Source organism: Lampetra fluviatilis, chromosome 25 (genome assembly GCF_964198595.1).
Source record: "Lampetra fluviatilis chromosome 25, kcLamFluv1.1, whole genome shotgun sequence".
Classification (NCBI taxonomy): domain Eukaryota; kingdom Metazoa; phylum Chordata; class Hyperoartia; order Petromyzontiformes; family Petromyzontidae; genus Lampetra; species Lampetra fluviatilis.
In genome coordinates this window covers 9,767,672-9,793,674 of record NC_136299.1, presented here as the reverse complement: position 1 = coordinate 9,793,674, position 26,003 = coordinate 9,767,672, and the positions used below count along the sequence as shown (strand labels likewise).

General features: G+C 53.0%; 1 protein-coding gene across 2 annotated transcripts in view; it reads left to right on the top strand.

Moving 5' to 3' along the window:
- PPP4R4 (protein phosphatase 4 regulatory subunit 4) overlaps positions 1 to 26,003 on the top strand; it is a 60,314-nt gene that overhangs the window by 30,296 nt on the left and 4,015 nt on the right. For both annotated transcript variants that reach the window (XM_078868226.1, XM_078868227.1), the window contains 21 exons: positions 5,798 to 5,900; positions 7,243 to 7,390; positions 9,407 to 9,480; positions 10,716 to 10,822; positions 11,408 to 11,515; positions 11,882 to 12,003; positions 12,699 to 12,821; positions 13,183 to 13,418; positions 14,203 to 14,322; positions 15,409 to 15,486; positions 16,235 to 16,309; positions 17,290 to 17,472; positions 18,500 to 18,605; positions 19,503 to 19,650; positions 20,285 to 20,429; positions 21,039 to 21,080; positions 21,542 to 21,613; positions 22,478 to 22,553; positions 23,095 to 23,209; positions 24,076 to 24,164; positions 25,196 to 25,346. In XM_078868226.1, coding sequence (XP_078724352.1) covers positions 5,798 to 5,900; positions 7,243 to 7,390; positions 9,407 to 9,480; positions 10,716 to 10,822; positions 11,408 to 11,515; positions 11,882 to 12,003; positions 12,699 to 12,821; positions 13,183 to 13,418; positions 14,203 to 14,322; positions 15,409 to 15,486; positions 16,235 to 16,309; positions 17,290 to 17,472; positions 18,500 to 18,605; positions 19,503 to 19,650; positions 20,285 to 20,429; positions 21,039 to 21,080; positions 21,542 to 21,613; positions 22,478 to 22,553; positions 23,095 to 23,209; positions 24,076 to 24,164; positions 25,196 to 25,346 — 2,421 coding nt within the window. The remainder of the gene's footprint in view (positions 1 to 5,797; positions 5,901 to 7,242; positions 7,391 to 9,406; positions 9,481 to 10,715; positions 10,823 to 11,407; positions 11,516 to 11,881; positions 12,004 to 12,698; positions 12,822 to 13,182; positions 13,419 to 14,202; positions 14,323 to 15,408; positions 15,487 to 16,234; positions 16,310 to 17,289; positions 17,473 to 18,499; positions 18,606 to 19,502; positions 19,651 to 20,284; positions 20,430 to 21,038; positions 21,081 to 21,541; positions 21,614 to 22,477; positions 22,554 to 23,094; positions 23,210 to 24,075; positions 24,165 to 25,195; positions 25,347 to 26,003) is intronic.

The window sequence follows — 26,003 nt, the reverse complement described above, 5'->3', positions numbered from 1 at the left end:
TAGATCTGCTGCTTCTGGCCTGCTCATTATTCCAAGCACCAGGCTTTGTTCGATGGGAGACAGAGCTTTGTTGGAGCCAGGCTCCACGATTGTGGAATTCCTCTTTCTCCTCAGTCCATCAGGGACTCTGTTCCACTTTTTAAATCGCGTCTTGAATCTCACCTGGTTTTACTGGCTTTCTCCATAACTTAGACATTATTTAAAGCAACTTGAGGCTTTTTGTAAATTGCACTGGATAAAACTGAGGTTATTTTCATAGTTATTGGAGAGAGCAGGGTGATAGTGGTTAGCGCACAGTGTCATGAACCCAGCAACGTGAGTTTCATTCCCGGCCACGGCTAACATGATGCACGGCCGACAAGGTTGTTAATATTGTATCTGAACTGGTCTTGTGTTCCTCCCGCGTATGAGCAGCGTGTGTTGTGAAATGTGCGACACGGCGTGGGCAGGACTTCATCCTGCATAGCGACCACTTGGCAATTGGTGCTTTGAATTCATCAATGACTTATTTTCGTGACTGCAGCATGGATTCATCTTCTTGGTTCTTTCGGTAAAGTCACGTCGAAGGGAAATGAAAAAATTATAAAAATAAAATATAATAAAAAACAAAACGTAATAAAATATATTCTTGGTTCTTTCGGTAAAGTCACGTAGAAGGGAAATAAAAAAATAATAAAAATAAAACATAATAAAAAATAAAACGTAATAAAATATATTCTTGGTTCTTTCGGTAAAGTCACGTAAAACATAATAAAATATTTTATTATGTTTTATTTTTATTATTTTATTATTTCCATTCTACATGACTTTACCGAAAGAATCAAGAAGATGAATCCGGGGGGTTAATTTATATTCCCAGCAGGGGGGGGGGCAGGGGGGGGGGGGTGGTGGGCACGGCGATGTTTTCTCAGCAGGCAAGACGGGATTTTTAACAAAACAAAACAAAAAAACGCCATTTGAAAATGTCTCCCCGTTAAAACAAGGAATGCCGGAGGAGTGAGGGCGGCGCATGCTGGACTTGCTCTCCAGAGGTCGCCCGGTTGGATCTGCCGACGCAAAAAAGTCAACACAATGGGCGAGTTCTTTTAACCCGTGTAGCCCCCCGCCGCCCTCTCCTCTTGTCAACCCAGCAGAAATAACACGGGGGGAAAAAAACCCCTCTCACATTCATCAATAACAAACACTACGTTATTTAAGGAACGAAACGGGAGGGTTTCTCCACAACTCTGGCTGTCGCCTGATGAAGCTGGTTGTAATTGCTGGGGAAACGTCGTACTCAGATTGTAAATGTTGTGGCTTTGCTCTCCAACACACCGGTTAGTGCTGTACTAGTGACGAATTGACATGTTCTGTTCATGTGACAAACCTTACTCATTGGCTGTGTAGGGTAGTGGCGGGTTTAACGACACATTTATATTTGCGCGATCTAACCCAAAAAACCTGTACCATGGATGATATTGGTCGCGAAAGCCCACTACGTGATGAACTAACACTACGTTACAAATCATATGCATACTGCAATAGGTGACGTTTCAGGCAAAAGGGCCTTGACCGGCGCGAATAAATTGTCACACCACGGTTGAGTCGGTTGGGCGTGCGGTGACGGAAGCGAAGCACGTGGAGAAAACGTTGACCGAAGACGGCAATCCGAGTGACGTCATGTTGCGTGATCCGTGTGCGTCCGTGTGCTTGTGCGGAGCAGCCGGGGACGGTCGTGCAGTGGTTAGCGCGCCGCGCCATAAACTCAACGGTCTGAGTTCCATTCACGGCTCGCATCAGTGGCGAGCGACGTCTTCGAAAATGGATTTGAGAGTCACGGAGGAGGGGAGCGGGCGTGGGAGGGCGCGGTGGTGGGCAAGGGGGGGTGGTGCCACGTGTGCTATCCACAAGCTGACACCCCCACCGTGTAGACCACCACCATGTACTTGTACAGCTCTCTCTGTCAATCTACCGCTGGATGAGAGGCTCCCCAACGCCGCGCGGGTTATTCGAGCGTACTCCACTGGCGCTGGTCAGCGCGGGTTGTTGACGGCAGGGAGCATGAACGCGGCAGCATAGCAGTGCAGCGCAACTTTCGTATGAATTGTTTCACGTTGGCAAAACATTCCAACCGTCTCGCTGAGTCCGACGGTGCATCCGATGACAGAGAGAGCTGTACAAGTGTGCAACGCTTCCGATATTGGGAAGTCACTTGGGAGCTGTGCACTTTTAAATCGACATTGAAAACTAATTTCTTTAGAACAGCTTTTCGTGTTTAGTTTCTTGTCCTTGCCCCGCACCTCCGATTATCACGGTTGACTACGTACGGTGCGAAAGAAGTTCAACTACGCACGCATACATCAGGAGTTGCTTGATGCCTGCAATGGGCAGCGGTCGGTGATGTGATGAGCAGATGGCGGTTGACCACGTGCACAACGGATAGCGCCACTCTTGCACCTTTCCACGCGTGAAGTCCTGTACAGCAATGGTCTTTTGATGCACCCATGCAGTGATCGATAATCATCGTCGCTCTACTGCACGAGCAACTTTGTTTAACCCGTGGCTCCACCACGGGCAGGGGGGTAGAGTCGAGGATCTAATGTAGATGTGTATGCACGTGTGTTGAACATGCAGTATTTGCATGTTTGTATGTTGAACTTCTTTCGCACCATACGTAACCAACTGTGCTAATCATTAGAGGTGGGGGGTGAAATGCACGACAGGCAACAAGCTCATTCCGTTGAGCGTTTTCACGTTCGTTGCAAAGTTTGGTTCACGTTGATCTGTGCGGTGCCCCCCGCCCCTCCCTGATTTTTTTTTATGGGCCCCCATCCACCTCCCCGTTTAAACAACGCCCCGTAACTGAGCTACCGCCCTCTCGCCCCGCTTCAGGAGGTTGTTTTACCGCTGGATTTAAAGAGCGGGGCAATGATTTTACGGCGGTGTTTACGAGCTCCGGGCAAGCCACTGCACGCGTCCTCCTTCACCTCCGATCCCGGCGTTTTCGGCAACGAGATGGCTCGAGATCAAGATGTCATCATGGCCAAAGCCGTTTCGTTCCACCTTATCTATTATCGACGATCACTAACTTCCTCGTTTATTACCAACAATTTCCACCGCTTCTGGTGAATGCGCAATCGCCTCGCAGTGATTCACTCTGAACCTCAAAGGGGGCAAGCACCAGCCGGAGATGATGATGACGATGACGATGACCGCACTTGCCTCGAACAACTCGACTTCGTCTGCAAGTCAAAATGCATTCGTACACCGCTGAGGAGCCTTTTGCCGAGCATTTAAGGTGAATTCTCAAAGCCTCGATTCACACGTTGGTCCAGGAACTTGAGAACCCGTTTAATCACAAATCCAGGATCTCAGCGGTACCGGCTCAGTGTCTCTGACCCCTGAACTACTGGAGGGATTTCACGGAAGGAAACCCATCACAGTATAACGTATATACACATTTATTCTAATGCACATGATTTATCGTGAGCCGAAGAATTGATATTGATCGATGAATCGATTTGCTCTGCCATGGCGATCTCAAGTTCACGATCTGAATGGATGTCGACAGGTACGAACACGCGAATTTTACGGATTGACGAATTAAACGTCGCTCGGCTCGAAATGTGGTCAGCGGTGTTTTGAATCGCACTGACCTCCGCCACCACCACTACCGCCAACAGCCGGGTAATCCGCTGCGCATCCAGAGAATGCATTGAAAACGGCGCTTTCCTGGACTTCGATGACTCAAGGTCGGTGCGACCTCGAGATTCTTAACGCTTGGCAGTGAAAGCCGCCTCTTCCGCCACGCTTGACTTGACGAAATAAACGCTGGCCCGTGATCGACGTCGTCCTCGGCTTTTTTTTGCAGGGTGGGGGAGGGTTGTAATTTAATATAAATATTGAGCAAGTGCCAAGAAGGTGAAGTTGGTTTTGTTGTTTGCGCTTCCTTCATTTATCGCGGAGGGAACATCAGTCAGCCCCCTCCCCTCCCCCGTACGTCCGTCGCGGAATGTTGTTGTTATTCGTTTCTTTTTATTAAATAGTCCCCGGCGCGTTACGTCGCCTCTCATCGAAATGTCAAAAAGCTGTCGCAACGACGCGCCGCGCGCCACCGAGCGTCTCCACCGCCGCCGTGGAGCGGACAGGGGGTTACGGAGCGGAGCGAGCGAGCGAAAAGCGAAAATTACGGAGGCGCCGCCACTCGCCGTGGAAGCGGGCCACGAACGCGGCGAGGGCTTGTGGGGTACACGCCATCGGCGGCACGGCGAGCGTGAGGCTGCGAGCTCGCATTCTGGTTTGGGGCGGGTGGCCGGGTGGGGGGTTTGCTCGGCTCATGCCCTCCGCCGTGGTCGTCGATACAATGAGCACAACTTTTGTACGGGAAGTCTAAACAATTTTTTTAATTTTAACAGGTAAGGTTTATCATGTGGAATTTTTTTTACAGCAGCCAAACGCTCGAAACTTTGAACGCGTGATGTTGATTCTAAATGTGGAGGGAAAAACAGGAGGACCCGGAGAAAAAAATCCACGCAACCACGGGGAGAGAGACACCACAAATTCCAAATTTACTGCAGGTGTCAGAGTCGGCATCGAACCCATGAACCCACGACCTCCCGTATACTCGGGCGAGGGAGTTAACGTCTTACCACCGCGGCGCACCAAGTCAAAAGCGATTGCCCCATGGATGAAACTCGCTCCAGCCATCGAATCATGGAATTTCTCACCACCAGCGTCAGGGCTGTAAACACCTCCGATTAGCACGGTTTGGCGACGCACGGTACGAAAGAAGTTCAACATACGTAGACACACGCGCGTGAGCCGGAAATCACTTTGGCCACCGAGTGGGGAGGTTTAAGAGGGCTCCCTCCAATTCCTAACACGGGGGGGGGGTGGGCCTCGCGAGCGGCGCAGTGTCCAACGGCTTTATTTGCATTTGAATGGAGCAAAAAAAAGATTGGCAAACGAGGAAAGACGGCAACGGCTCCGGCGAGGGGCGAGGGGCCCGGTGTTTGAGAAGTCGGCGCCACTTTGCCGGGCGTCGCTGTTTGCCAGGCCCGAGGCATTGTGTGCCAGAATCTTTTTTTTTGCCGAGATGTATTCGCTCAGCATTGCCGGGATTTGTTTGAACAGGTGAGAGGGACAGAGGCTGTGAAGGTGATGGAGACAGAAATGAACGTGGGCAGCTTGAGTGCATTTGTTTGATGCGTGAGAAAAACAACAGAATCTGAATCTTTATTTTGACTGGACTAATCAGATGAGCTGTCCAGTAGAGGTCGGTCAGAACGTTACAACAACAAACAATACAACACACACGGTAGCCGTGCAAAATATAGGAAAGCTAAGAAAGTGACTAAATAAAAATAAATAAAGTATATGAGTGCAAACTGCATAAGTGCATCAATGCCTGCCTATTTTCCAACACCAAATGCAATCTTGGGCAAGGCAGCACCAGAACAACAGCAAAAACAGTCTCAGACTACACCAAGACAACACACAGTCCATCAATAAAATTGCACATTCAAATTCAACTCACAAGTGGGCGGGCGGGCGGGATGTGAGTGAGTGAGTGGTATGTGATTGGGAAAGGGAGAGGATGACTGAAGGGGGTGGCTGTGTGGGTGAATGAGTGAGCGGGTGGACCCGATAAGTGAATTGTGAGGTGAGTGAGCGGGCAGGTTATTGAGCGTACCGGTAGGTAAGTGACTACTCGAGCATATCAGGACCTGACCCAAGACCGTAAATCCTCCCCCACCACCCCCCGCACCCCCCACCCCCCATGTGTCCCCGTGCGCCCCCCACCCCCCCCCCTGTTCAGCTCGGGCCAGGATGTGCAGTGGATCAGCGTCGCGTGCAGCCTCCCCGAGCTGCTGCAGCGGAGTCCAGCCGAAGCGCTCCGGCGAGTCCTCCCCAAAGTCCGCGTGAGTGTCTCTCCTCCCGGCCGCGTCCGGCGTGGCCCAAGGCACGGACGGGAGAGCAACAACACCACGAAGGGGGAGGAGGGGAGGATGGGGGGGGGGGCAGGGAGATGACACAAAACAAACTATTAAAACTTATTTTTTTATGTTACCAGGGAAGGCCCAGATTACAGCGACCTGGTTGTCACAAATGATAGGCCAACGAAGTGGCTTCCCGTGTGGAAATTTATAGCAGCCAAATACTCTAAACGCGTGACGCTGATTCTAAATGCGTAGGGAAAAACCAGAGGAGCCGGAGAATAATCTACGTGACCACGGGGGAGAGAGAGAGACACGCAAACTCCAAATATACAGCAGGCGTCAGGGTCGGGATCGAACCCAGGGAGAGGGAGATAAAGTCTCGCCTGGTTTGACACGATCAGGCGAGCGATGCGGCGAGGGTTTGACCAAACCTGTGTGATGGACGACGCCACCGTGGCCTCGCGTTTTGTCGCTGCCAGGCTTCGTGTTGCCCAAGCCGCCTGGCCTGCGTCTGCCTTGATCTGGCTTTGTACCCCACTGCGTGTGGGTGCTCCCACCTCCTCCAATAACATCTGGCCAACGTGGAAGAGTAGGCCAAGCACCCTCCCTCTAGAGGAGCTCCCTAGAGCTCACGCTAGTCGTGGCATGGGCAAGCAATGACAGGGCTGTGGTGTGTACCCGTGTACATCTCGGGGAAGGCAGAGGGGCGATCGGGGTGGGGGGGGGGAACGGGGGAGTTTCTAAAACATGCCAATGTTTCAACTGGCGATCTATTGATCATAAGTCCAGTGTGATAATCATTACATCACGGCAGGCAAGAACCCCAATGTAGTCATGTAGACTATTGGAGCAGTGACTGATAGCGGCACGATCCACAACACCACGCCCGACCACCTTTGTCTCCCCAATGCCGATATTTGCACACCAAACCTGGTAGTCATTTAAGCCTCAGTCGACCTAGGGGAGCACACAGGGCTGGTTCAGATATCCATCACTGATGATGGTCACCGGGTTTGACAAAGATCCCCCCATATAGTCTTTAAAGACTGTTGGGGCAAGTGCTGTTAGCAAGCAGCGCCTATGACGGCCGGCACGGCACACGTGGGGGTGGGTGGCCAACACCACGCCCGGCTGCCTTTGTCTCCCAAGTGGCAATGTTTTTTACACACCGCACAAGGTACTCTTTGAGGCTGAGTCGACCTAGGGGAGGCCCAGGACCTGTTCAGATAATCGTCACTGGTGTTAGCCGTGAGCGGGAATCGAACTCGGGGTCGCCGGGGTTCGTCGCGCAGTGTACTAACCGCTTCCCCACGGACACACACAGGAGGTGCTGCACGTTGCTGGGCCCGAGACGCAGCTGGCCTCGGCGGAGTCGTTCCTGGCGTCGCTGCGCGGGGGCCTCGTCACGCCGGCCGTGTTCGCGCAGGGCTTCCTCCCCGCCGTGCTCATGAACGTGGAGCACCGCGACCCCGGTAGGCAGCCGGCGCCAGGGGCCTCGACGGCGTCAACGGCGGCGCGCATTAAGCTAGTGCGGGGCCTGTAGCGTGATGTTATTAAGGGGCCATAAAAAAAAAAATATGTTAAAACACACATTTTTAACTTGCACAGTCAAGTAATTGTATTTTTTTATATGCTATACAGCCAGATATTACGACAAATCGCTAACCTGAAACACCCAGTCGTTCATACAAGTTGAAGGCAGTATAGTACTATAGTAATAGAGCAAGTGCAGAATGAGTGAACCGGAATTTATAGCTTGAAAGCATTTAGCGCGGGGCCCTTGAAAGTGTGGGGCCCGTAACATATTTTATTTTTGCTGTTTGGATAATCCGGCAATGATTAGTATGGGACCTCTGGTGTGGACCAATCGGTTTCAAAGACAATGTAAATATTATCAGAGCATGTTTTTTGTTTGCGTGTTTACCACAAGTACCGCGTGGTTATTGCAGACAGGATTCCTTGAAAATTTATTCTGTTTGGTGTTTTAACATCTTAACACCTGTTTTATTGCCATAAAGGATAAAACCTATTGGTATAAAGTCGCGGTGTTTACTCTTCCTGACACTGAAACAGGTCTTAAGATGTTCAAACACCAGATACGTTTTGCAAGGCATCGAGTCTGCATGAGCCACACACAGTACTTGTGGCAAAACATGCAAACAAACGTGTTCTAATAATATTTACGCAATGTCCGTAAAACCGATTGGTCCACACCAGAGACGGCAGCCTTCTTTATGGCCTCGTCTCACCACCGGTGTCAGACCAGGGAACGCCACAAGAGCGGGACAGCTTGTCTTTTTCAAAAGCGGCCTGGCCCCACAAATGATACACCCGACGAAGTGGCTTGTCATCACGTGGACATTTACCAGCCGGCCCTCCCGAAGGCAGCGCCGTCCTTAAAGTGCCGCCAAATTGTTGGGGAATGAAGGGGCCGGTGGCTCCAGCGTGTGGTGGAGGCGGCGATGACGGTGCAGCAGCAGCAGCCACGGGCGGGGGGGGGTGGACGGGGGAGCGGGGGGATTTTGTGTTTAGTTTGTTGTCCTTCCCCCGCACCTCTGATTAGCACGGTTGGCTACGTACGGTGCGAAAGAAGTTCAACGTACGTGCATGGTCCAACATGGACCAACTAACATGGTTCAACATGAACTAACATGGACCAACATAATTTTTGTGTTTAGTTTATTGTCCTTCCCCCCCCCCGCACCTCCGATTAGCATGTTTGGCTACGTACGGCGCGAAATAAGTTCTGCATACACACATACATACGCGCATGGCACCTCGCCCCCCAGCCAAAATGTCCAGCTACAGCCCTGGCTAGGATGTCGGTCTGTGGGTAGAGTGGCAGGGTTGCACGAGGGTGATGGGAAGTACTAATCCTGGCCTGGGATGAGACGAGCAAGGGGGCTTGGAGGGGGGCTTCATAATGGTCACGTCAGGAGTGTTGAGCTGGCACCGCTGAGGTACGGAATTGGGAATCCGGGCTCCATCGCTTGACTGTGATTGAGCCGGCTTCATGAGTGTCGTGAGTTGATGGTCCCTGTAGACAACAGACTGACATACTTGTCACTGATGAGTTCGTTCAGACCATATTCTTAGGTTTTTTCGGTAAAGTCACGTAGGTAAAAAATTAAAATTAATAAAAGTAAAATAAAAATTAAATAAAAATCACGACGTTTTGGAGGCAACACAAGCTTCCGTCTTCAGGTGGAACCGTCACAGCACGATAGCTGTATCAAGTGAGAGACCAGCTTGTCAAATCATATTTACGGTTCGCTGACAGATCGGTCTCTGATGCCGTCTTTCGGCGACATACCGGATTACAGCTGCACAGCGTTTTCTTGAACTGCTTGTCAACATGGGGGCAGGCCTTCATCCAGCAGTGGAAATAGCCTGGCGTAGGATGCTACACGTCCGGTGTGCTTTGGCCGCGATGTTGTGTGAATGACGTAGATCCGTTCCGTCGGCGTCTGTGTGTTTTTTCCCGGCAGCGGTTGCCAACGCCTGGCTACAGACGCTGCTCTCGGCCATCGAGATCATGCCCAAGGACCTCGTGAAGAGAGAGGTGAATTTTTAAAAAGTGACGTTCGGCGTTGTTTTTTACGCGAGGCTGAAAGCGGGGTTACACATCGGCTCTTGTCTGTCCGTCCATCCGGCCATCTGCAATAGGGGGGGGCAAAATAACTCTGGTAAATGGGATCCAATAATGAGACTTTACCCCGATTGGAATCTGGATACATTCATCAAAAGGGGTGTCCGGAACTGGAACCGGAGCTAAAAGGATCCACGGCCTGCCGGTCGGGGTGTGCCTTCCTGGGTAGAGCTACTATCCGAGCGCTGTGGTTTCATCGGGGCCTATGTATGGCTCCCTGCGTGCCTGCCATGAGCGCTACCATGATGATTAACCCTTTTCCGTTTCGATGACGTGCGATGACATACGTGTACGTCATCAGTTTTTCTTACGATTCTGTTCCGATGACGTACGTGTACATCATCAAAACGAGACCGTAAGAGAAAAACTAAAATAAAATAACTTTATCGATACCGAGGCTCCCACAAGTCCATGCTGGAGGGCATGTGGCACATTATGGCGCCAGCTATCATAGAGTGCGGTCGTGTCGCTACGGTGAGTGCAATGTCTTTAAGAACAACGGCGCTGCACCTTTCTAAATAATATCAACGCTGAGCCGTTTGCGCGTTCCGAGATTCAGAGGTGAACCCTGCAACTTGCAGACGTCTCAGAACGGGAAAGGAGTAATTAAAAAATGCCGTCGAGGACAAATACACGTTGGAGAGCGTTACGCAACTCACGTGTATGCACGGCTTATATAGTTGAGCCTGGTCAGCCAATAAATACCCGACAAGTAGCGATGATGGTAATAATAATACATTTAATCAGCACAAAGCAGACAGATGACAATTTAAACAAGGAGAGGCCTTCACTCAGCAGTGGATAGACCATGGCTGATGATGATGGTAATGATCATAAAATTAATCACGCTGATAATAATGACAACGATGTTAACGACGTAATGACAAGTATAAATCGGAGCAAAGAAGGGAGATGATGGGGGAGGCTTTCACGCAGCAGTGGATAGACCATGGCCAATGACCATGATGATGATAGTGACGACAACAGATCAAAAACGTAATCAGGGCAATGGTGAAAGCCGACGCTTTCGACAGGCTAAGGCCCTAGCCGAGCAGCGGATAGAGAATGGACGTTCGTTGCTGTCATCACCTCTGCCACGGTGAACTCGATTGTAACCCCACGTCTGCTCTGGGCCGATCTCCCGCAAGGTGCTGGGCATCGCCACCGCCAAGGGGCAGCTGTCGCAGGCTGTGCCGTCGCGGATCGTCTGCTGCAAGATCCTCGGCAAGATCGCCACCAAGTTCGACGCCTACACGTGAGCGGCGGCGCAGACCCCGCAGCCATCGTGCGCGTCGTCGCGACAACCCGTTCGGTTTTGGGCCTCTCCGTTCACGTGCCACGGGAAGGGTCGTGGCCCCCCCCGAAACGTCGTCCGCTATTGTTGTTGTTGTTATTGTTGTTGTTATTGTTGTTGTGTACTTGGCCTTTCAAGGGCCATGGTGCGCGGCGGCCTTTTGGCTGACCATCGAACAAAGACGGTCCCCGCATCGCCCGCTTTCGGATGCGCTTCTGCGGCCCTGGGCAGTGTTGAGTCTATGGGTAGTGTTGAGTCTATGAGCAGTGTTGGGTCTTTGGGCAGTATTGAGTCTTTGTGGCTCGCCATCGACCAGAGACGGTCACTGCATCACGTGCTTTCGGATGCGCATCTGCGGCCCTCTGGAATGCTCTTCCTTCCGATATTAGCAAGCCACTAGAGATATACACCTTTAAATCATCATTTAGATTGAAATCTAGTTTCTTTGTTTACGGTTCACAACATCATCGCCATCACTGTGAGAGCCGCCCGGTTGGGCCCGTTTAACACCCCCCCTCCCCCCATCCGGCGATGGACGCGGTGCAGGATCGGCAAGGAGGTGCTGCCGCTGGTGCGGGCGCTGTGCCAGGACGTGGAGCTGGAGGTGCGCGCCACCATGTGCCGCCAGCTGGAGAGCGTCGCCCGTGGCCTGGGGTACGCGCGCATGCACGGGTCTCGTACGCGCGCAAGCACGGGTCTCGTACACACGCATGCACGGGTCTCGTACGCGCGCATGCACGGCTCTCGTACGCGCGCACGCACGGGTCTCGTACACACGCATGCACGGGTCTCGTACACACGCATGCACGGGTCTCGTACGCGCGCATGCACGGGTCTCGTACGCGCGCATGCACGGGTCTCGTACACGCGCATGCGCGCGCACGTGCTTTTTTGTGTTTAGTTTGTTGTCCTTCCCCCGCACCTCTGACTTGCACGGCTGGCTACGTACGGTGCGAAGGAAGTTCAACGTGCATACATAGATGCGCCTCACGCGTAACCGCGGGTGTGCGACGACACCAGGCTGGAGCAGACGCGCGTGGCGGTGCTGCCGGAGCTGCTGGAGCTGGCGGCGGACGAGGAGGGGGGGGTACGCACGGCGGCGCTGGAGACGCTCACCAACGCCATCGCCATGCTGGACTCTGGTGGGTGCAGCGCCTGCCCCTGAACCCCCCCACCCCCCCCCCCCCCCTCCCCCCACTGCACCACCCTGCACCCATTCCTCAAGCCACCCCGACCCCCAAAACCACTAGACCCCTCCTTCTAGCTCCACTGCTCTGCCTCCCCCCTTCACTCCACCTGGACCCCCCTCCCCCCTCCCATGATAATGATGTTTTGACGTTGATGACAATGATGATGTTGTGATGTGCGGGTGATGTAGCGACAATCCGGCACACGATGGTGACCATGATGATGTTAATGATGTTGATGATGATTTTGATGATGTTGATGATGTTGATGATGATGTTGATGACGTGTGGGCGACGTTGCAACATGCTGGCACACGATGGTGACCATGATGATGTTGATGTTGTTGATGACGGTGGTGTTGACGATGTTGATGATGACGTGTGGGTGACGTAGCGACGTGCCGGTACACGGTGGTGACCATGATGATGTGGATGTTGATGACGGTGGTGTTGACGATGTTGATGATGTTGATGATGATGTTGATGATGTTGATGATGATGTTGACGATGTTGATGATGATGTTGATGATGACGTGTGTGTGACGTAGCGACGTGCGGCACACAATGGTGACCATGATGATGTTGACGATATTGATGATGATGTTGACGATGTTGATGATGATGTTGATGATGACGTGTGTGTGACGTAGCGACGTGCCGGCACACGGTGGTGCCGCTGGTCGAGGGGTTTTGTGAGCGGGCGCTCGCCGGAGACGAGAACTCCATGCCCAGCCTCGCCCTCAACTTCGGCCGCCTTTGCCACAGCCTCTCCGGTAACAACATCAGCAGCATCATCATCATCAGCAGCATATTCAGCATTGTTATTGTGATCATCACGATCACCATCACCACCATTATAATCGTCCTCATCCCCATCATCGTTATTATCACGAAAATCACCCTCATCATTAGCACCATTATCACGGTCATCACAACATCGTCCTCATCATCATCATCACCGTAGAGCATTCTTCCCGCAAATGAGTTTGATCTGATCGCACCGTCAAGCAGGGCGGCGCGTTTCCCGCGATCTGAGCTCGCGATCGCTAGGAGACCGGTCGTAGATCCTCTCTCTCCCCCCCCATCTCCCCTCTGGCTCCCCCCCGCCCCCCCCAACCTCCGCCACCAATGCAGCCACACTGAGCGAGGAGCAGCGCTGGTCGTTGCTGGAGCACTACTGCCGGCTGAGCCGCGCCGGCGCCGCCATGGAGAACGGCAACGGCCACGGTGGCAGCCCCGGCACGGAGGGGCCGCGTCGCGATGCCGATGTCTACATGGGGGTGGCGCAGCAGCAGCTGGCGCCGGGTGCCAGCGGCGAGCGATCGGCGCGACAAGTGGAGTGCCGTAGACATTGCGCGTACAACCTGCCCGTACGTACGCACACACGCGTCCGCCCGCGCACTCACGCATGCACGCACGTACCCACGCATGCACCCGCACATGCACCCACACACCCATACATGCACCCACGCACCTACGCACCCATACAAGCGATCATAGATAAAGTCAAAGATCCCCCCATGTAGTCTACCTAGATTGTCTCTTTTAGTGTCTGCATCTCTTTGTCATTGCCGCCATCTCTGTGTCTTTGTATGTGTCTCTCTATCATTTCTGTGTTTCCATCTCATATCCATTTGATATCCATCCCTTAGAGTGTGGGTCAGAGGTGACTTTAAGAGAATCCAGATGGAACGCTGAGATAGCCGCTTCTATCGACCGCTGTCCCACGAAGAAGGTTGCACGGTTCTGCAAAAGTTCCGAATTAATAAATTGTCTCATGACGGAACACCGATTTCAAGAAACGAGATTAAATGTTCATTTGCATACGTATAAGTCAGTGCACAGCGCTACGAACCTGGCAAACCCGAGTTACGTTTCCGTTCGTGATCATTAACAGAGGCGAATATTCCCACCGGTCCTGGGCCTCCTGTAGGTCGACTCAGCCATAAATGAGTACAGGGCATGGTGTGTTATACATCAGCACTGGGGGGAGACAAAGGCGGCCGGCGGTGGCGCTGGCCACCCACCCCCTCGTGCCGTATCGTGCGCGGACTTCACAGGTGCCACTCGCAAAGAGCAGCCGCCCTGACACCCTGTTCAAGGTTACACGGCGGGGCGGGGGGGGATCTTTGTTTTGTGTGTGTGTGTGTGCAGGCCATGGTGCAGTTCGCCCAACCGGAGAACTTTCCTAGCCGGCTGCGGGCCGCCTTCACCGCCATGTGCCACGACCGCGACGCCGGCGTGCGGGCGACCGTGGCCAGCAGCCTCCTCGAGGTCAGTGCACCCGTCTCATGAGCACCCGTCTCATGAGCACGCGTCTCATGTGCACGCGTCTCATGAGCACGCGTCTCATAAGCACGCGTCTCATGAGCACGCATCTCATGAGCACGCGCACATGCAGAGGCCTCCGCTCAGCGGGAGCCACGGGCCAAGGAAGCTTATTTGGGGACCGTGGCAAGGAGACTGGCCGCGCTTTTTGGCAAAAGTTACTCGCGGCGACGGTTTTGGGGGCGATGTTTTCCGGGGGAAATCGTGCCGGAGAAGTAGTGGCATTTTTACCGCATTCTCCGCGGTTATGAGACCGCTCCGGAAGGTTCGATGCACCACAAACGTGTGCCCCGGTGTCAGTGAAGTTATACAAAATCTGTTCGCGCACACACGCACACACACGCACCTTTGCTTTAAAATACAGGGGAAAGGAGTGCCTCTTTTAATCTGGAGAATACGGCGCAGCAATCGCTCGCTTACACCACTGCTGCTGGAAGAAGCGGCTCACAATCGAGGGAGCCCCTCGGGAGGGCATCTTGCCCGTGGTCTTTCTTCCATGACGGCCAGACTTGTTTGAAGCGGTGGGAGAGCCCACTCTTTACCCCACCTCACCCCGGCCGACCGATCGACTCACCGTGGTTGCACCTGGTTGCACTGCTGGGTGGACAAAGGTGGCGGGGGAGGTGATTTTATAAACGTTGCCCCATTGTTGAAATTGCCACGTCGGGAGAACGAGCCGACCTGGCGACCTCTGGATTGCAGGTCCAGTGATGGCCAACCATTACCACCGCTGTGGCAGTGCAATAATGGATATGCAGGGTGCTTCAAAAAAATGTTAACACTTACGTGGGACTATCGCTTCTAATGGGAAAAGAACGGATAATACACTGTAACGTGATAATAAATGTTTGTTAATAGCTTCAAATAGTCAAAGAGTTTCCACTTGTTCACCGTCATTGTCAACACGTGCCTGAAATCTTTTCCAGGTGGTCTCCAGGCACATTGTTTAAAATTTTCAGAAGTGTTCACATTTTTTTGAAGCACCCTGTCCATCATCGTGAATTGTCGTTATGATGCCGTTCAATTTTTCAGGTGGCGAAGCTTCTGGCCCCCAAAGTCCACCTCATTCACAAGGAGCTGCTGTCACTGCTGCAGGACGAGTCCTTGCAGGTGCGTCGCTCGGGGAAACGCTCGCGTACACCACTCTTCGTATGCCTTGCGGTGGCGAGATGTTAACTCCCTCGCCTGATATGCAGGAGGTCGTGGGTTTGATTCTGACCCTGACGATGCCTGTGTATTTGGAGTTTGCATGTCTCTCTCCCCATGGTCGCTGGGATTTTTCTTCCGGATCCTCCAGTTTTTCCCTCCACATTCAGAATTAACGTGCGATCAGAGTATTTGGCTGCTATAATTGTCCACACGATGATAAGCCACTTCGCTGAGCTGTCATTTGTGGCCAGGTCGCTTCTGAGAAAGAGCGACATAGCTCAGTGGGCCTTACCTGGTACAGTAACAACAATGAAAGGCAACAGTTGCGTGAACACTGGCGCACCTTCCACCTTCTGTATACAGAAGGTGGAAGGTGCCCGCCGTGCATTTGGATAACAAAGCGCGCTCGTGCGGGGGTCGCGCGGGGGTCGCGCGGGGGTCGCGCGGGGGTCGCGCGGGGGTCGCGCGGGGGTCGCGCGGGGGTCGCGCGGGGGTCGCGCGGGGGTCGCGCGGGGGTCGCGCGGGGGTCGCGCGGGGGTCGCGCGGGGGTCGCGCGGGGGTCGCGCGGGGGTCGCGCGGGGGTCGCGCGGGGGTCGCGCGGGGGTCGCGCGGGGGTCGCGCGGGGGTCGCGCGGGGGTCGCGCGGGGGTCGCGCGGGGGTCGCGCGGGGGTCGCGCCCATTGACCTCGGCCGCTGCGGTTCCCCCACAGGTGCTGGACGCCCTCGTGGACAACCTGACGGAGGTGCTGCTGCTCGCGCGACGGACGGGCAGCCACGACAACAAGGTGAGCGCTTGGCTCTGCGCGTGCTTCTATCGCTCTGCCACTTACAGACGTCAAAGAAGCTGCAATATGCGGTCTGTTCTCCTAAAACGCTCGGTAATAATAATCGCGTTGTAATGAATTATACATAATGCAGGGTAAAGCACGGTCCATGATTACACGTGAGATGCATACGCAGGCTGAACAAAGACTGGAGGCACGTTGGTTACATCTAGAAGCATCCAGCAGCATCCTTCCGTGTGCGATGCTACGCCGAGGCAGTCGCACAACCGCTTACTCCTACTCGTTCAGCGTAGTTCTGTTCACTCAATCGCGTTATATCAAATTCGCATCCGAGTTATAAAAAAATGTGTTCCCTCATACCGACGCTGCACCGGATTCACCGACGCTGCGGCAGTTTAACTGACGTTTCACCGGTTTAACCGATGCTGCGGCGGTTTAACTGACGTTTCACCGGTTTAACCGACGCTGTGGCGGTTTAACTGACGTTTCACCGGTTTAACCGACGCTGCGGCGGTTTAACTGACGTTTCACCGGTTTAACCGACGCTGTGGCGGTTTAACTGACGTTTCACCGGTTTAACCGACGCTGCGGCGGTTTAACTGACGTTTCACCGGTTTAACCGACGCTGTGGCGGTTTAACTGACGTTTCACCGGTTTAACCGACGCTTTGGCGGTTTAACTGACGTTTCACCGGTTTAACCGACGCTGCGGCGGTTTAACTGACGTTTCACCGGTTTAACCGACGCTGCGGCGGTTTAACTGACGTTTCACCGGTTTAACCGACGCTGCGGCGGTTTAACTGACGTTTCACCGGTTTAACCGACGCTGCGGCGGTTTAACTGACGTTTCACCGGTTTAACCGACGCTGCGGCGGTTTAACTGACGTTTCACCGGTTTAACCGACGCTGCGGCGGTTTAACTGACGTTTCACCGGTTTAACTGACGCTGTGGCGGTTTAATGGCTGCCGGGTCCCGGGCAGGCTCCACCGGCGTCGGAGCTCATCGCGGCGCTGCTGGCGGCGGAGGCACGCGCCGGTGCTTCGCTCAAGTGGCGCCTGCACGAGCGGCTCGTGGCGAGCCTCGCCGGTCTCCCCGCCGTGCTGTCCAGCGACCAGCTGTACTACAAGTTCGTGCCCGTGGCCTTCCGCATCATCGACACGCACGTACGTGTACGTGCATCCCGCGCCGCGCGCCCACTCCACCCGGAGAGCGGGGTGTGCGGCCCGGGAGCGCGACCGCCCGCGGAGACTGAACGATGAGATGAAATTTGTATTTTTTTTTTATTTAGATCTAGGATTTTTTTGTTTTTGATGAGGACGGTTTTGTGTAGTTTTTGGGGTTTTTTCGATTTTCCCTCAATAGACATGTGCCGAAAGAACACGGTCTTTGTGCTATCAGAATGGTGTTAACCGATGCCACGTGACATCACTTTTGGTGGGCGATGTCGCGATAGTGACGTCACTTTATGTGACGTCATGTTTTAGAACCAATGTGAAATAAAAAGAAGTTAAAGTTTCGTATCTAGGGTTAGTTTCTTTTTCGGATTAATTTGAACATCTTGGAATGCATTCATGAATGAAACCAATCATCGACCTCACATATTTGGGGGCCAAAATATAAAAAACGAGTTTGTAATCTTTTGACTCGAGTTATAAGCACGATGGGTGGCAGTCAAGGCCAATGATGGAGTCGCAGCCAAAGCACCCGAGTGTACATCCACCGTGGAGATGGAGCGATGAGATGAGCTCGTGGAGCCAGATGGATTCACGCATCGCAGTGTCGCGGGAGATGGTGAAGACTTGGGCAGGCTTTCGCCTATTAGCGCTATGATCGTGGCTGATGAAGGTGATGGCATTGCAAAACGCTAAAATAGTCGCCGTGAGAAGCAGCATGTTTTGTCCTTATCAGCAAACTCCATTCGGTATCCATGGTGGGTGCACGTGATGATGGCATGTTTACAGGACTGGGCTCTCATTGGGGGGTTTAGGTAACCGACATATCTTGGGCCACATTTCCAAAAGAAGTGCAGTGGATAGAGCGTGGCTGACGATGAAGAGCTGCGCTTTTATCGATCGCGTCTTCACCCGAACGTGGACGTGAACCCACCAAGGCAGTGATATAGACGAGGGCCTAACCCGCGCGGTGTCACACACCCCCACCCCGTGCCCCGCCCCTCCCCCCCCCCTGCAGCGAGTGCTTCCTGTGCAGCAGGCGGCGGTGCGGACGCTGTGCACGCTCATCCGACACAACCGGCGGCACGAGCAGCGGCAGGAGATGTGCGACAAGCTCGTGGCGCGTGAGTGCAGCGTGGCGCCGCCACCTCCCTCTCCCGCCACCTCCCTCTCCCGCTCCTCCCTCTCCCGCTCCGTCGGTGCCAGCGGGGCGGCAGCGTGGCTGTCGAGTGTTGCAGGCGGCGCGCGGAAGTTTTAAACTCATGCCGGACAGCCCTGTAGACAGGGCCTATGTCAATGGCTAGTGACGACCGCAGCGGTCAGTGTGAAGCCAACGACAACTTCTAAGATGACTAACATGATTGGAGACTGCAGTGCATGAAGGAAGATCAAACATATGGTAATTGGTTCTATATAATTATCTAAAGAGTTTGCTGATTGGCCGACCTAATTGTATTTTGGGGTAGGGGGTGATTGAGTGGATTAAATGTTTGACCTCCTCAGTCGACGAGACGCTGGTGGCACCTCCGATCAGCACGGGAGGCTACGTACGGTGCAAAAGAAGTTCAACATACTGTACAAACGTACAGGACACGAGAATAAGATAAAGAGAACCACGATATGAAATCCACGGACTTCACTCAAATTCCACAGGTTGTCGCCGACCACTCTGAGGCCTCCCTCCATTCTTCGTCACTGCTCAGGCTTGGCTCAGTTTCAAGTGGCTCAGAAGCCATGCGCTCAACTTGAGCCAGCTCTGAGCATGGTGCCCGGCCAAAGCTCAAGATTTCCAGGAGCTGAGCCTGAGCCGCAAGGCCACGGCTGAGCCGCTCGAGCATCTTTGTAAGCCTGAGCCGAGCCACGTGGGAGGCCAAGCCAGAGCTTGGAGGCCTAGAACAAGGACCTCAAGACCACAAGATGAAAAGTGCTGACTGAATTCATACTGCCGCGTGTGTGTGTGTGTGTGTCCGCGTGCGTGTGTGTGTGTGTGTGTCCGCGTGCGTGTGCATCCGCGCGTGCAGAGCTGTGCAGGGCGCGTAGTTTTCGCCGCCGTGTCCTGTTCCTGGACGCGTGCGGGTACCTGATGGAGCACTTCTCCCGCGCCTTCGTGAAGCGCGCCTTCTTCACGCACGCCATGGCGCTCACCTGTGACCCCGTGGCCAACGTCAGGTGGGTCAGGCGGGCTGGAGGGCCCGGCATGGCCTGTCACGGCACAAGGCACGGGGGGCACCACGGCCGTACCGAGCTGCGCCGCTCCGTTTGATACCGCGCTGTTGGACACTGCCACTGGCGCTGGCGGTCCGGTAAAAACCACAGAGGCTGCATACCCCTGGTTTACATGTTTACCGCGCACGTGCAACGGATTTCGAGGCAGAGCTCTTTACGCAGGAACGGTGTGACTCCCAAACCATCGGGCTTCATAGGCAGTCGCCGTGCAAGGGTGCGCGAATCCAAAAGGCTGCCAATTTGCACTTGCGTGCATCAAGGTGCTCGTTAAACAAACGTTTTCATCGTCGTTTTTATTCCTTGCGTTCAATTCCCGCTCAAGGCCAATTATCTGAACCGCACCTGGGCCAAACCTAAGTCGACTCAACCTCGAATGAGTACCCGGTGCGGTGTGTAGACATCACCACTGGGGAGACTAAGGCTACTGCGCGTGGTGCCGGCCACCCACCTCCTCGTGTGCCGTGGCCGGCACTTCATAGGTGCTATTCTCGCTATCGGCGCTTTTTTCATCATATTTATTCCTTGCAACAACAACAACAAAAAATGCAAGACCCCCAACCGCTGTGCCCAACCCCAGGATGCGGCTGTGCTCGCTGCTGCCGCGCCTCAAGGCCCTGCTCCGCCTGCCCGGGGACCACGATCTGCAGCAGCAGCTGGAGGCGGCGATCCGGCGCTCGCTCTCGCAGGAGCGCGACGCCGACGCCCTGGCCGCCGTGCGCAAGGTGAGGCCAACGTGAGGTCGTGTCGCAAGGTGATGGCCTAGCATTCTCGGACAAATGTGAGACATGAGCCACGATCGTAAACCATGCAGTGACCCAGCGGAGGGCACTTCCTGGCTACACCACGAGTTGCCAGGACTCTCCGCCAGCCGAATGAACGGGCCACGGTGGGTGGCGAGATGTTAACTCCCTCGCCTGGTATACAGGATGTCGTGGGTTCGATACTGAGCGTGTCGCCTGTATATTTGGAGTTTGCATGTTCTCCCCGTGGTCGCGTCGATTTTTCTCCGGGTCCTCCGGTTTTTCCCTCCACATTTAGAATCAACATGCAATCCGAGTATTTGGCCGATATCAATTTCCACACGATGATAAGCCACTTCGTTGAGCTATCATTTGTGATAGCCATGCAGCTTCTGAAAAAGAGCTATGTAGCTCAGTGGGCCTTACCTGTAAAAACAAAGTAGGAGTCGTAGGAGACTTGGTGGACAAGGCATGATGTGACGGAGGCACTGAGAGAGACGTGGTGAGAGCGTTTCGTTGAGACGGATGACACGTGATGGACCTGTATTTGAAACGGTATCGATGTGTTTGTCTTTGGTTCCGTGTCACCAGGCGGTGTTGGCCCTCGACCGCATAGAAGTGGCAGTCGACTCGGTGAGACACGGACGGACACCGTTACGTATCATGCAGAGTGCGGTCAGAATCTCTTGAGAACAAGATGGGAAAAGTGAGGCAGCTAAATTGCTGTCGGGCCTCTAGCGAAGGCCACAGTTTTCATTTGACAATTTACACACATGCAAAATGAAAGCATCTCTCGCTGTAAAGAGTTAATAGCAACGAGGATGAATTGGGAGAGGGAAGAGAGCAACACGACAGGGCAGCCGAGGTGGTGCACCTCCTCAACACCCTGTCGCGCACCATGCTCATCGCGACTTCACATTATCATCAACGTTATTTTCTCGCTCACGAAGATTCAAACCGGCGCAGGGCAGCCCGGGATGCACAGCCCCGGGGTGTGGCTACTGGCGGAGAGCTGCGTGCCGGTTCGGTTGTCTTGTGTCCCTGTGCGAGGAATGTTTTTTGTGCTTCTGCTTTCTTGCGTTTACCGTTGCAAGTTGCACCGGAAGCCGTGCGAGGATGACCTCATCGATGAGCAGAGGGAGCAGGATGAGAACCTGTTGATGGAGGTAAGGGGTTCTGTCACGCTGTAAGAAGTTGTCTGTCTCACAATTGTGATCCTTTTTCAACTGTTTTTATCCCCCCCAGTTCTTCTTGGTTCTTTCGGTAAAGTCACGTAGAATGGAAATAATAAAATAATAAAAATAAAACATAATAAAATAATTCTCACGACGTTTCAGGCCACAACGCAAGCAGCCGTCCTCAGGTGAAGAGCAGGTCTGTCGAGAAGAACCAAGAAGATGAATCCCTGAAATATCCCCCCGGTGTTAACACGATTGCGCAACCCTTCGTGTTAGTGAACGGCCCACGAAAGCGGATATCATAGAGCTACCTCTGAGGTCCCTTCTCAGTGCCTTGTGTTCCCTGCTGTAGGGGGCAGCACTTCCCCACCCGCTCTGCCAACGAGAGCAATGTTTGTGAAAGTCAAAGAAATGTTTAAAAATCCCCCAAAAAAATGAAACTTTGGCAAAAACTTAAGTGGAAATCAAACCTAATGTCATTTAGTGCACTTAATGTGCCGATAGTCCAACTTTCATTAAAAAAAAAATATCGGCTTGACTGGCATGCGATGAACATTACTGTGTAGCAAGGCGGAAGAGAAGGTGCTGTCCTATAGAGTGGATAAAGGTCTCTTGACGGGCGCTCAGAAGTAGTTCGATTATAAACACTTCCGCGGACTGTTCTCTAACACGGGGTGTTACGCTGCTCTTTGGGAGTTCCTAACGGATTCTTCATCACGTGATATAATGCCGAGAGCACATTCAAGAACAGAATGGGGGTGGCGGGCGGGGGGGAAGAAGACAACGCACTTTTAACTAAATTAATAAATGTGCATTTACTGTCGACGTCTCCCTTGTTGTTGTTTGCTGCAGGAGCAGCGTGAGAGGGAGAAGCAGCACGCGGATAGCAAGTGCAGCCAACAGAAGCCCAAGGGAGACAAGAAGAAAGGTGAGATGTCAGCAGCGCGAGGTCACGGCCGTCCACGGCCTCGCCGAGGCTTCGTGACCTTTAGCATCACAATCCCAACACGGGCGTGGATTCATTCAGAGGGCATCTAAACGAGTGGTGAGACGCCTACAGCATTGCGGACGGACCACACGAGGCCTACCGGCCCGCACTCGGAATGTATCCATCGCTGCGAGCGTCTCGATCTGAGAAGCCCACGTGGGCGTGTTGTTGAAAGTGACGAGAGGTGACTGGGGCCTGGGTTCATGAGTGCCGCCCCTGCCGCAGGTTTTTATAAAAGTTATCTTTGGCCCTCGGTGAGCAACAGAGTTCCTCACTCCACGTTCCGAACTATGGTGTTTTTAGCCCAATCATTGGTGATCGGGCCGAGATCTATAAACTCCGCTACGCTTGAGAACCCGGTGTAAGTCACTTGGCGGTCGAAACCCGGGATTCCAGCCGGGGACAGGGGGCGGGTGAATCTCAGCGGTGGCAGCTCAACGCCACGATTACTCGTCGTCTTATTTTCAATCCCCTCCTCCAGGAGCGGCGCAGGAGGCGAGGAAGATCGGCAAGCTGTCCCGCAGCAACTCGCTCAGCATGCAGGCCCCGGCGCAACCGGTGGCACCAACGCCGGCCCCACCGGTCAAGGGCAGCAGGTGGGGTGGGGGGGGCGCCGAGAGGGTGTGGCGCTGGGGAGCGGTTACGGGTCGACCTCCTGAACCCCGCCCGACCCGACTACCCAACCAACCACGTGTGTCACAATTATTAAGGGGCAAAAATCTGATTCACGAATCGGCAGTCGTTTTGTCTCGATTGCACGAGGCATCGTGGCGTTCCACACGGGGCGATGGGCCCATGGAGGGAAAGGCTCCACCAAGATTGATCGTGTCGGGCAACCTGCAGCTTCGGAGCCGCGTGCGGTGGCTCTTCAGGGACTGCTTCATGACGTTTTTTATTTATGAAGGACCAGCGCCGTCTCGTATTCACCGCGCAGTACAATATTTAGGGGTTTTTTCTTCCAAAATTCGAAGCAAATGGCTCTTCTTGTTACTTTGGTTTGCCGACCCCTGGTAATGGGCCAACATAATACAACTCGTTAGTGAGATGTATTCATTCCATTCAAGCTGGAAGATTTGGGAACGATTAGCAGATAATCAGATGTGCGTCGCAGATATTTTTTTATGGATTTCTAATGGCAATAACAACAGGTCAGGCGAATAATTATATTGACCGTTGAGATAACAAGCTTGGGCACGACGCATCACGACTATCAGGGATGATGGCGGCTGGTTGAGACTAATGCCAGTGCAAGCCAAAGGAGGGAAACACGCTCAAGAGCGCGGAGATGGAGCAATGAAATCGGCTCGTGTGCAGGAGCTAGATGGGTCATTGCATCGCAAGACATGAGGCTTTCGCAGGGTGAGAAGCACGTGGATCATGGAGCGAGCGCGAGCCGTTTTTTGACCGATATAAAACTGTGACGATGCCCGACCTTGTCACCTCCCTCCCGATTGGTCTGTAGGAAGAGCTCCATTGGCTCCATCGGGAGTGCCCATTCGCCGGTGATCGGCGGGCGGAGTCAGGTGCCCAGCCTCTTCCCTCCGTTAACAGGTGCAACGTTCACAGACACGACGGTGCCGTGCTGCAAACTCCCTAAACTCGGTCAAAGAATGTGAAGTAGTCGCTGCACATTCCTCCTCAATGAACCTTCTAAAGTCATCATAAATGTCACGAGACGGTTCGCTGTTGAACGCAAGTCGACTGTTACAGAATCAGAATATTTTATTTATGCTGGAAGAATCCGATGAGCTGTAAAGCTCTTTTTCACAGATGTCCAGTAGGGGGCGGGTGAGAACGTTACAACAAACATTGCAACAATATAAGTCGTGCAAAGTACAAGGTAAAACAATCATCGAAACACATACAGTAAAACCTTGGATTGCGAGCATAATTCGTTCCGGAAACGTATTTGTAATCCAAAGCACTCGTATACCAAAGCACTCGTACATCAGTTGTGATCACGTGACGCTCGGCAGACAAAGCGTATACACGTACTACTCGTATTGCAAGACCTCGCTCGTTTATCAAATTCAAATTTATTTAAAAAATGTGCTCGTCTTGCAAAACACTCGCAGACCAAGTTACTCACAATCCACGGTTTTACTGTACAAATAAAACTAAACCATCCTACTTAGGCAAAACCCACTGAGGTATCAACTTATTTTTCAGAAGCGACTTGGCCACAAATGAAGGCTCAACAAAGTGGCCGATCATTTGGATATTTATAGCAGCAAAATAATCTAAATAGCCTAAACGCATGCTTCAAAATGTGGAGCGAAAAACCGGAGGACCCGGAGAAAAAAATCCACGCTACCACGGGGAGAGAGAGACACCGCAAACTCCAAATATCCAGCAGCAGGCGTCAGGGTCGGGATCGAGCACCCGACCTCCTGCGCACCAGGCGAGGGATATAGAGGAACCCGAGTACACGCCTGGTATCCCCCGAAATCTGCATCACGTCCTCGTCTATAGAAAGCCGCCGGATTTGTCGCTCATCGCTCGGACAGCGTGTCGTTGAAAAATAATGTGTCGACTGAATCGCCCCTCTAATCCCCTCTATCCCCTTTATCTACCCCCGACAGAGAACCCCGGGCGGCCGCGATCCAATAGCAACCCGGCGGCCAATCGCAGCCAGGCCAAGCCGGTTACCGTGGGAACAACGCCGAGCCAATCGGAGAAGAGGGCAGTCGTCAGGGACGCCAATCAGAGGAAAGTGACGGAGAAGAGCAGCACGTGAGTTTCAAAACACGTGCAACGCAGTGGAGCCAGACTTCTTTAAGTTGTTTCAAATTGCCTCTGTCACTATTAAGAGAGTTACTGTAAGTAACAATCGTCAATAATACGTTGACTATGAAAGCGGAGAATGGCGTGAAACGTTCACTGCGTCGCGGCGATTTTCAAATCACATTTGTGCTTAAATCGTTTCCACTTCTAAAACAACTACTGGTCATTGACGATCGACAATATATGGGGTGATCTAACATCAATGTAAAAATAAAAAAAACTCAACACATTTTGCGTGCTGTTAGGAAGGGCCATTGCCCGAAACGTCACCCATTATATATTTTTTTCTTTTAAGTCCACGCAGCGTTATAGAAAAATGTTGAAATTCTTTTGCACCGTACGTAGCCAAATGTGCTGAATGATGGATATGTAGAGTTTTGTTGTTCTGCTTGTGCACCACTGACAACATGGCACCATCAAACAACTTGCTTACCATGTACGTGCTGATCTGCAAATGAATATACCACGTGATGTATAAATGTAAAGGTGCGTGCTAGTTCAGCGGCCTAGACGGTCGGGTACCACGGAGGCGAGATGTTACCAACCTCGCCTGGTATACAGGAGGTCGTGGGTTTGATCCCGACCCTGACGCCTGCTGCTGTATAT